The 10,059-nt window shown below is 51.4% G+C and overlaps 2 protein-coding genes across 2 annotated transcripts; both read right to left on the bottom strand.

Moving 5' to 3' along the window:
• Positions 1-2,578: 2,578 nt before the first annotated feature.
• On the bottom strand, positions 2,579-3,691 carry BO85DRAFT_451935 (putative oligosaccharyl transferase subunit Dad1; the record flags this gene model as incomplete). Its single annotated transcript, XM_025660706.1, has 3 exons — positions 3,346-3,691; positions 3,032-3,231; positions 2,579-2,943 (listed from the first exon to the last, which is right to left on the bottom strand). Coding segments are annotated over exons 1-3 (563 nt in total), but the record flags the coding sequence as incomplete, so codon positions are not given.
• A 205-nt stretch (positions 3,692-3,896) lies between these two features.
• BO85DRAFT_426539 (uncharacterized protein) lies at positions 3,897-9,736 on the bottom strand. The gene is made up of 10 exons (XM_025658118.1): positions 9,168-9,736; positions 9,105-9,114; positions 9,014-9,037; positions 8,816-8,960; positions 8,447-8,761; positions 8,268-8,395; positions 8,174-8,215; positions 7,588-7,618; positions 6,097-6,678; positions 3,897-6,010 (listed from the first exon to the last, which is right to left on the bottom strand). The coding sequence occupies exons 1-10, from the start codon at positions 9,319-9,321 to the stop codon at positions 4,163-4,165; spliced, it is 3,279 nt and encodes a 1,092-aa protein (XP_025512950.1). The 5' UTR covers positions 9,322-9,736; the 3' UTR covers positions 3,897-4,162.
• Between the last annotated feature and the right edge of the window lie 323 nt (positions 9,737-10,059).

The following is a 10,059-nucleotide window of genomic DNA, read 5'->3' as shown; positions in this document are numbered from 1 at the left end:
CAGCAGCGAGAACGCCAGAAGCAAGCGCAGGAGGCGACAACGATGGCGGGAACGGCGCTGGGAAACCTCATGGGCGTAAAGGAGGATGAGGGTGACAGTGCGGTCGCTATGCCAGTGGAGGATGCCTACAAGAGCGGAAACAAGTTCGCCCAACATCTGAAAAAGGATGAAGGTGGGCAGAGTTCGTTCAGCAAGAGCAAGACGCTTCGGGAGCAGAGGGAGTTCCTGCCGGCGTTCGCGGTCCGAGAGGATTTGTTGCGCGTCATTCGGGATAACCAGGTTGTGGTCGTGGTTGGTGAGACTGGGTCTGGAAAAACAACACAGCTGACGCAGTTCCTGCACGAGGACGGCTATTCGAAGTATGGCATGATTGGGTGTACGCAACCTCGTCGGGTGGCAGCTATGAGTGTTGCCAAGCGTGTCAGTGAAGAAATGGAGGTGGATCTTGGTGATGAAGTTGGGTATGCGATTCGTTTCGAAGATTGCACAGGCCCGAAGACGGTCATTAAGTACATGACCGATGGTGTCCTTCTACGAGAGTCACTTGTCCAGCAGGACCTCGACAAGTATTCTTGTATCATCATGGACGAAGCGCACGAGAGAGCATTGAACACAGATGTGCTCATGGGTCTCCTCAAGAAAGTCCTAGCTCGACGCAGGGACTTGAAGCTCATTGTCACATCGGCCACCATGAACGCAGAACGCTTCTCCAGATTCTACGGTGGCGCACCGGAGTTCATCATCCCCGGAAGAACATTCCCTGTCGATACCCATTTCTCACGCACACCCTGCGAGGACTATGTTGACAGCGCGGTCAAGCAGGTCTTGGCCATCCACGTGTCGCAAGGTCCTGGTGATATTCTTGTGTTCATGACAGGTCAGGAAGACATTGAAGCAACATGCGAGCTGGTCGATGAGCGGTTAAAGCTACTAAACGATCCGCCGAAGTTGAGTATTCTACCCATTTACAGTCAGATGCCTGCGGAGCAACAGGCCAAAATTTTCGAACGGGCTGAGCCTGGCGTGCGGAAAGTGATTGTTGCCACCAACATTGCGGAAACCAGTCTGACAGTTGACGGTATCATGTTCGTTGTGGATTCGGGCTACTCCAAGCTAAAGGTGTACAACCCCAAGATGGGCATGGACACTCTGCAGATCACGCCTATATCACAGGCCAATGCCAACCAGCGTTCTGGTCGAGCAGGACGTACGGGGCCGGGCAAGGCATATCGTCTGTATACCGAGGTGGCGTACAAGAACGAGCTATACCTGCAAACTATCCCGGAAATCCAGCGGACCAGTCTTTCCAACACCGTCCTTCTCCTTAAATCTCTTGGCGTCAAAGACCTTCTCGACTTCGACTTTATGGACCCCCCTCCCCAAGAAACAATCACCACATCCCTCTTCGAACTTTGGTCTCTTGGAGCGCTCGACAACCTCGGTGACCTCACTCCACTAGGACGTCAGATGACACCATTCCCAATGGATCCCCCGCTCGCAAAGCTCATCATCACCGCCGCAGAGACCTACGGCTGCAGCGAGGAGATGCTCACCATTGTATCCATGCTATCCGTCCCCAGCGTCTTCTACCGCCCCAAAGAGCGCCAAGAGGAATCCGACGCTGCGCGCGAGAAATTCTTCGTCCCGGAATCCGACCACCTCACTCTCCTCCACGTCTACACGCAATGGAAAGCAAACGGCTACTCCGACGGCTGGTGCACACGCCACTTCCTCCACGCCAAGGCCCTGCGGCGGGCGCGCGAAGTGCGCGACCAACTGCACGACATCATGACGGTGCAGAAGATGCCCCTGGTCAGCTGCGGCACCGACTGGGACGAGATCCGCAAGTGCATCTGCTCGGGTTTCTACCACCAAGCCGCGCGCGTCAAGGGTATCGGCGAGTTCCTCAACCTCCGAACCAGCGTCAGCATGCAACTCCACCCAACCAGTGCCCTCTACGGTCTGGGATATGTCCCGGAGTACGTAGTCTACCATGAATTGATCCTCACCAGTAAGGAGTACATGTCCACCGTGACTGCTGTAGATCCACACGTAAGTTCACCTCCACCCCCGAATCCCATCACATACCCCGATACAAGTCAAGTACTAATGGAATCCAACAACAGTGGCTCGCCGAACTCGGAGGCGTCTTCTACTCCGTCAAAGAAAAGGGCTACTCTCAGCGCGAGCGCCGCATCACGGAACAAGAGTTCAACCGGCGCGTGGAGATCGAGACCCAGATGGCGGCGGACCGCGAACGCGCCGCAGCGGAGAAGCAGCGCGAAGCGGAGAGGAACGATCCGACCAGACGCAGAAAGGAGATCGAAGTGGGATCTGTGGTACGGAGGCCTATCGCGAGGGCAAGGCGTGTAGGAGGTGTGACGGCCTCGAGTAGTGGTGGTGCGCGCAATGGCGGAAGCGGAGGCGGAAGCGTGGTGAAGAAGCCGCAGATCAAGCGCAAACCGGGACGGGCTTTTTGATTTATACTAGTAGAGAATATAGGATATACTATACCCAGGGAATATATGATTAGATTCAATAGCTGATATCATTGCTATATGAAAGTCGATGCTGAGAGTAAACAGTAGAATCGATATACATTGATACACAGGTATAAATAGTAATAGCTAGCTAACATAACGCAATAACAGATCCTCGACTTGTTTTAACCTTCTCAAACCCGGATAGGAACCAGATAAGAGACTAGGCTACTCCACCAGGGAAACAGCCTGCATGCACCCTTCCTATCCTATCCATCTTATCCTCCCACCTGTCACTTTATATCCAGCGTTCTGCCTTTCCACCCTCTTCCCATAATATCCGCTGCACACCACCACCCCTTCAAACATATCCCTCCATACCAGACCCGATAGCTTCTAGTTAATAAAGTTAATACAAAAGAAATGCAGAATCAAACTCCCGAAGACATAGTCCGCGAATGCCCTATACAAGAAAACCCAAACCAGTTAGCACAAATTCCAACCCTTTCCAAAGTCAATAGTAATGAATAAAGTAAATGTTGAAAACTCACCTCTCAGCCGAAACACCACCACTCCCTTCCTCCCCAGCATCTCCCTTGACAACCTTCTTCCCTCCCTTCCCTTTCGCACCACCAGCACCCCCAGTCGAAGAAGAAGACGAAGTAGCAGCACTAGTCTGCATCCTCAAACTCGCCGTAAGAACAAACTGTCCTACAGCGGCACAGAAACCACTCAGGAAGGCATTGAACGGCTGTGTAAGTACCCAAAACACATTAGCCACAAATTCTCCACCTAGATATTTCCCTCTCCCCCCTAACCAAAAAAGAAAGAATGTATGTATGTATGTATGTATGGGCAAACTCACATAATTCCCCCCAACAACACAATAAACAAACTGCACACCACCAACCAGCACCAAGAATCCCATGAACGCATCAAGCAGCATTGTGCGCTGCGGCGTAGTAGCCAGATACTGCTGCCAGACCGTGTGGGCGATATCGTAGATAGAGGAGTTCTGGGTGAGGGTTTTGGGACCGGAGGAAAGAAGAGAGGAGGAGGATGCTGCGGGTGCGGATGATGATGATGCGGAGGGCATGGTGGGTGGTGAGGGCGCGGGGATGGGGCCTGTTGTTGCTGCTGGTGCGGCGGTGCGTTTTGGGGCCATGTTGTGTATCTGGATTTCTCTGTTTCTAATTGAGGTCGGGGTTGGGTTGAGGGCGAAGAAGGATTGGGAAGGGGAGAGGTAGGTGGAGGTATAGTTACGCAAGCTGGCCTGTCCTGGGGCGGGTGGTGGTTACGCGGTGTCACGTGACTTATAGATTGGGGGTGTTGTTATTGTTCTATTAGGAAAATAATTGGCTGGATTGTTTGATTTAAGGGGGGAATAATGATGGGATTCTGATTAGGGATTTTATAGGATATGTTATGTTCATTTAGTGTTGCTATACTCCCTACTATGTAGGTATACAGGTAAAGTACTGCCTCGGCTGCATTGCAAGGTACGTACATACATACATAATTCATCATTAGCTTTTAGCTCATTCCTAGCTAAATTTCTCATTATCGTGAATGGAGAGGGTTTGGTGGTCGTGTAGAGAGGAGACATTCAGTACAGAGGCATCTTCATGATGCCGGTAATAGCCACCAGGGCCATCAAGGTATCAACACTACTGGTATCATCATCAAGCAAGCCAGTCCAGGGCATTGCCAAAAGGATTCTGCGTATTGGACGCTTGCAGGTCCATCTGGAAATCAGTCATGACCTGATCCCATTCTTCCCAGTTGAGATTCGCATTAGGCATCTCCTGCTGGGTCGCGCTCGGCTCCGCCGGCCTCACTAGCGTGTCTATCGACGCGCCCGAGCACTCCTGCTGCTGTATGCTGGCTGCTGTAGCAGGGTTCAGCCAGTCCGTGTCAGGGAATAAATCTTTGATCACGCTAACTGGCCCGTCGCGCAGATCGAAGTCGAGTCCGCCGTTCTCAGACACACCATGCAAGGGTTCATTCTCTTGGGTTGTTGGTGAAGCCTGGAAGTCCAGTGCTCGGGGCAGGACTGGGGGCTGTATAATTGAGACTCCAGGGCAGTTCGGGGCAGTGACATCGTGAGCTGCAATCATGCCGGAACTCATCTGCGCGCGCATCTCCTCTTGCTTGGCTCTGAACGCGGTTGCTCGCTTCATCAAGCGGGAAAGCGGACGCCAGAGCATGCCTTTCCGCTGCTTGCTGTTCTTGATCCAGTCTGTATATAGGGTGCTCACGCATTTCCATGCCCGGTCGGTAAGAGGACTAAGTGGGCGGACGCAAAGCTCTGACAGCACAAAGGCGATGGCATGCCATTGCATGTTCGTGGCAAAGAGCCAGCTCCATTTGTACGTCTTGACGTCGCCATCCAGCAGCCGCTGGAACTCAGCCACCTCCACTGAAGTAGCAAACAAGCTCTCGCGATTTGCGTGGCTCAACGTTAAGCCCCGTTCAGGCCGGGTCATCGGATGATGAATGACAAGCCAGAGTTTGGTCAGGATGAGGCGACCAATCGTTGCGCAGACCCACTGAATCGGAATATTCATGTCACAATGTTTAATATATCGGTCTTCAATGCGGTCGTTAATCGCCCGAATCACCTTGGAGCAGTTATCAGGGTTGAGCTGTCGGGTTGCCGAAATGAAAGGGGCGTTCGGACAAGTGTAGCTGACTCGACGCACAGCAACTGTAATATCGCAGCGAATTAGGCAAAATGTCATTTCAGTCCAGCCTACTCTCTCCTTAGGAGGCTCCTTCATGTCTGGCGTGATGTCCTCGTCATTGATATTCAGTGGCAGTCGAGTATCGTACAATCGCTCATGAATCTGCGCATCAGATCCGTGATCCTCTGCTGCCCGGATGTCCAACAAACAGATGTGCCACCATAGTCGTCGGCGCATCTCCGTTTCATAAGGCTTCAGGCCGAAGTTCGTGCCGTCACGATGAAGACCCAGCCCTTGCGCAAGGCGAAGAACAAGCGCTGTCATAGACCAGACAAATTTGGTGTCATCTTCTCGACGAATGCCTATCAAGAATATGACCACAGCCTGTAGGAGAGTGATATTTTGAGTGTTCAAAAGATCCGCTTTGGAAAGCGCTTGCTCGACTGCGAACCGGTATCGCTTGACAAGCACATCCCTCTCTTCTCCCAGGTGCACTGAACACTGGCTGGGCGACATGCTGATAATCGCGACCATGCACATTGCAAGGAATAGCGCCTCAAAGTTCTTATCCAAGCTGTTTGGATCTTGGGAAGCTGTAGTGAATAGCTGCCTGGCGCTTGCTTTATGAACGATTGGTATCAAGGGCGCCACATTTTCCAACCAGGTATTCCATAAGAAGGGAATCTGGGATCTCGGCGGTAGGAAATCGTGTAGTGAGTGTGAAACGGAGTAGAACCCGAATAAAAACCCATCATGGTTGGCCGAATGGCTTGACGATGTCTCAGGAGACGGATAGTCTTCCTCGTCCGAAGACGACGGATCTAGAATATCTTGCAGTTCCTCGATCTATCGACATTAGCATCATTACAAGATAAGAAGAAAACAGGAATAATCACCTCATCTCCGAGACTCGCCCAGAATCGATTGCTAACATAACGGCTTCGACCCTCGTCGATAACCAGTCGACCAAACTCATGTTCAATATTCCGCGGCGCTATCGGCCTGGTAGGATCCAGCTTGGCTGCATCCATAAGAAGCGGGCAGCCATCACCATCACCATCAGGCACCGAGGCCTGCGCATTGGCCGGGGGTGCGGGTGGATTTTGAGGATGCTGTTGTACCCGCGGGGACGGCGTATCAGGAGATGACACCGCAGCACCGGTCGCTTTCTTTTCGCTGAGATGCTCAATGACGCCCTCGAGGCGCCTTAAGCGAGACAGGAGCTCCGCATCTTGTGGTCGTTTAACTTTGCGCGGTGCCCTTCCTGGTGGGGGAAAGATACACTGGATCCCGGCCTTGGCGCAGTTGGAGCAAGGGGTTTTCTTGTTGCAGCGAACTTTTCTCCGACGGCAAGTGATGCAGCTGCGCAAGCTGTGGTCCTGTGTGGAATGGGAAGGGATGCCGTGGGTGTCGTGGCTGGTATGCGGGCCAGGCACAACGTCAGACCCGTTCCTGGGCGAGAGGGACGATGGGGCTGAGAGTGAGATCACAGACGAAGTGGACATGACGTGGAACTGTTGCTGATAATGACAGGAGCCCCACCAAACCTCATCCTCACGCAAGGAGAATGTGTAGCAGGAGACGATTGATGGACATGAAAAACAGGAACAGAGCGGTTAGTAAAAAGCAGGAGGAGAGAATAAAGGATTTAACTTCAACAATAATGGTTAGATAAATTATCAACTTGTCGCGCCTGACTTGGATCTTCAGTCATCGACTCATACTTTAGTGGAACCCCGGGATGAATGGTCTCTTGCTATTGGCTACACCCGGCCTGTTCTGGACCCCCCGTTGTGGTTAAGTGGTTTGTGATTGGTCATGTCTAGCCCTGCTTTACTAATCCCATCTGACAATCACGTGGAGGGGGAGGTGTAGGGCAAGAATTAGTTGAAAAGATAAAGAAGGATAAGATTAGGACGGCGCCTTTTCTCGGACTTTGTTGGCTGCGGGATTTGAGGCGATCATGCAGTGTTTGTGTACAGACACACGTCACTGGAGAGGTGCCGCCAATCCAGATGGTCAGGGCTGCTGATTGTCACCACAGTACTCCGTAGTTATCTGATCAACCTCGGAGTTAACCCCCAAAAGTCCGCCAAGTCAACACGCTTCTATTTCCGGACGCCCAAGCTTTTTCCGATTGTACTTATTTGAAAAAAACTGCACCAGTCTCCTTGAAGTCCGCGGATGGTCCGCGGGTGGTCCGCGGAGGAGATTGTGATCCAGTTTAACTTGGTATCTATCTGCAGGATGATTCTTTAGAAGGAATAGAAGGAACGATCAGTCCCTCTCATACATTCGAGTGCATTAGACAACTTCTAATAACAGATGCTCATGTTTGATCATCTCTTGTTCGTCAATAGGAGATCGTTGTGGTAGTGCTCAAGCTTGAGAGTCGGCTGCTGACAATCGTGTAGAGCCAAGACGAAAACAGCAAGGATGTCACACGAGTAATTTCTATTTCGATCGCAGACACCACTACCATGTACTTGAGACCCACATTCACTATATACATTCACACCATTGCGTAGTACTACTAGGTAGTAAGTCGTATTATATAGTATGTTCAGAGAAGCCACACAACGGGCTTTGATGCCCAGCAGCCCATTTAACCTATGGGCGACCACATTCTCAAACGGTATTCCATGTCCCATGTCCCAGAGTAAACAAACAAGATCCAGAGTATATATAGAAACATTCCCAAACGCCATATATAGCCAACATGCGGAATTGGTAGCGCACCGAAGGCAAACGCCGTATATGCAAATAAAGTCGAAAGTCTAGGTGCTGGGCCACTTCAAATCGTTACCGTCATACACAAGCCCGACGTGATACAAGCGCATCAAGGGCGCTCCGTCGATATCATACAGTCGCACGATCAACCCCTGAACAGGCGCCCGAGGGGCGTAGTTCGAACGGGAATGTCGGTCTCCCGTCGCCCAAAGTGCCTCTTCCGGCTAAATCGAAACATGTAAGCAAGAATCACGAATGGCTCGGGCGCATCAAACCTACCTCATCTTATCCCATACTTGAGTCTGTTGGTTGAAATGGTATCTGTGCCACGCATTAGTAAGAGCGAAGAGATTGACAATAAATCGAAGCATACCCTTGGAACACGGAAGCAGTCATCGACTTTGACCCGTATTCTTTCTTTAGTAGACGAACGTATTCGAACGGGATCTTGACCGGAACATCTTCGAAGTAACTGTTCCGCAGTGGGAAGATCTCGGTTTCCTAACCCCAGGTCAGCCACATTGTTGTGTCACCAGTTCACAAGCCACCCACATCAAACCGATGGCCATCCTTGCACATCAACGCCCCAGGCTCGCGATCATTCTCCCTCCGCTCATCATCCTTGCGTACCGCCGTAATATCGATAAACAGCCCAGACGACGTGTCTATCCACCGCGCATCGATCACGTTTAGCTTGTCATCGGTCGATCGGACGACATAGTTCGGGTTAATCTCCAGCAAATAGGTTCGGCCGCCATCGACGCCTGAAATCTCAAAGTGGTGCTCGGTCATGTTATAGTAATCGGCAAGAAAATGGATGGTCGGCTCGGAAATTTGAACGTCGAGATCATTGTCCCATGGAAAGATCTATCCATCCATTAGCGGGCGGCGCATCGTCAACACCCATGGTTTGTGTCACACCTTCTGGTTCCACCACCAAGCCAGCAAAGTTCCATGCATTATCCAGGTTTCAGCGCCAAGGTCTGCCATTGTCGAGAGATAGGTCCGGATGAGTTCCGACAGGTGCGGAACAGTCTCCGCCTCGGAGAGAGGTTCATCTGCGAAGCTATCAAGGGGATCAGCAATCGTGAAAATCAACTAGTGGTGGACCAGACATACCGTCCATCATAGTGGTAGTGGAAGCTAGTTCAGATTAGAGTTAGTCACAGACAACAAAAGGAACACCGCCCGAGTAGATCCTATGGCATACCTAGATTCCTCTGTAACTTGTTAGACAAAGCCGATAACAACCGCAGCACTAGGCCAGACTTACTGAAGTATTTCTCTCCCGGTTCTCCCCCTTTTCCGGAGTAATCCTTGACCATATCAGGTCGCACACTCATGAAATCGACATCGGCGCTTGCCGATCCAACAGCACATAATAACCCATAGAGGCCGAGAATCAAACGGGGCGTCGAAGACCACATAGTGGCGGGAAACGATAGACGATACTTGTTCTTTCAATGTTGAGAGACCGTAAAGCGCATGCTCTTATCCGAGGTTGCACGATGCCGTAGATAAGACGGGGGATGTCCGCGCTGCCAATAAAACCGGAATGGGCGGGATTTGTTGTAGGGGCCGAAGGGGCCAAAGGGGGAACGGACGAAGACAAGTTGGGGGCCACCCAGTTCGAGAAGAGAGGGAGAAAGGATGTATGTATGTGTGTGAAGGAATCAGAATAGAAGAGAAAGGGAGAAGAAGATTGAACAAGAGAACAAGAAACAAGAGTATAATTATTCAGTGGAGAGCGACGTAATCAGTGCGGCGCATAAGAGGGCGTAATGTGAATAGTCGTCAATAAATTAGATTTGAGTACAAATGGGGGGGGCGCCGAGAAAAAAAAAACCACGAATCGCCAGGGCGATCGGCAGGGAAGAGACGTATAAAAAGAATAAAAAGAACCGCCGCCAAACCGGCGTGCTACTTTACTGTGTACTGTTACGGGGGGCCCCCCGGTCGCGTGCTCAGTTACCGTCCAGCCCAAAGAGTGGCAAGGAACCTTGGAAACAACTTGAACAGCCTTGCCAGTCTTGGCGATGGGCTTACTGGGCTTACCGTGCCGATCCGACTGGAACGCCTGGAAGAATCTGCCACGCTCTGTGCTGTCTGACTCGTTGGTGTCAGCGATTTCATCGGTTTCCTTGGGTGTCCAACCTACGGATGCA

The sequence above is a fragment of the Aspergillus piperis genome, assembly GCF_003184755.1.
Source record: "Aspergillus piperis CBS 112811 unplaced genomic scaffold BO85scaffold_17, whole genome shotgun sequence".
Lineage (NCBI taxonomy): Eukaryota > Fungi > Ascomycota > Eurotiomycetes > Eurotiales > Aspergillaceae > Aspergillus > Aspergillus piperis.
This window is presented reverse-complemented; position numbering and strand designations above follow the sequence as displayed.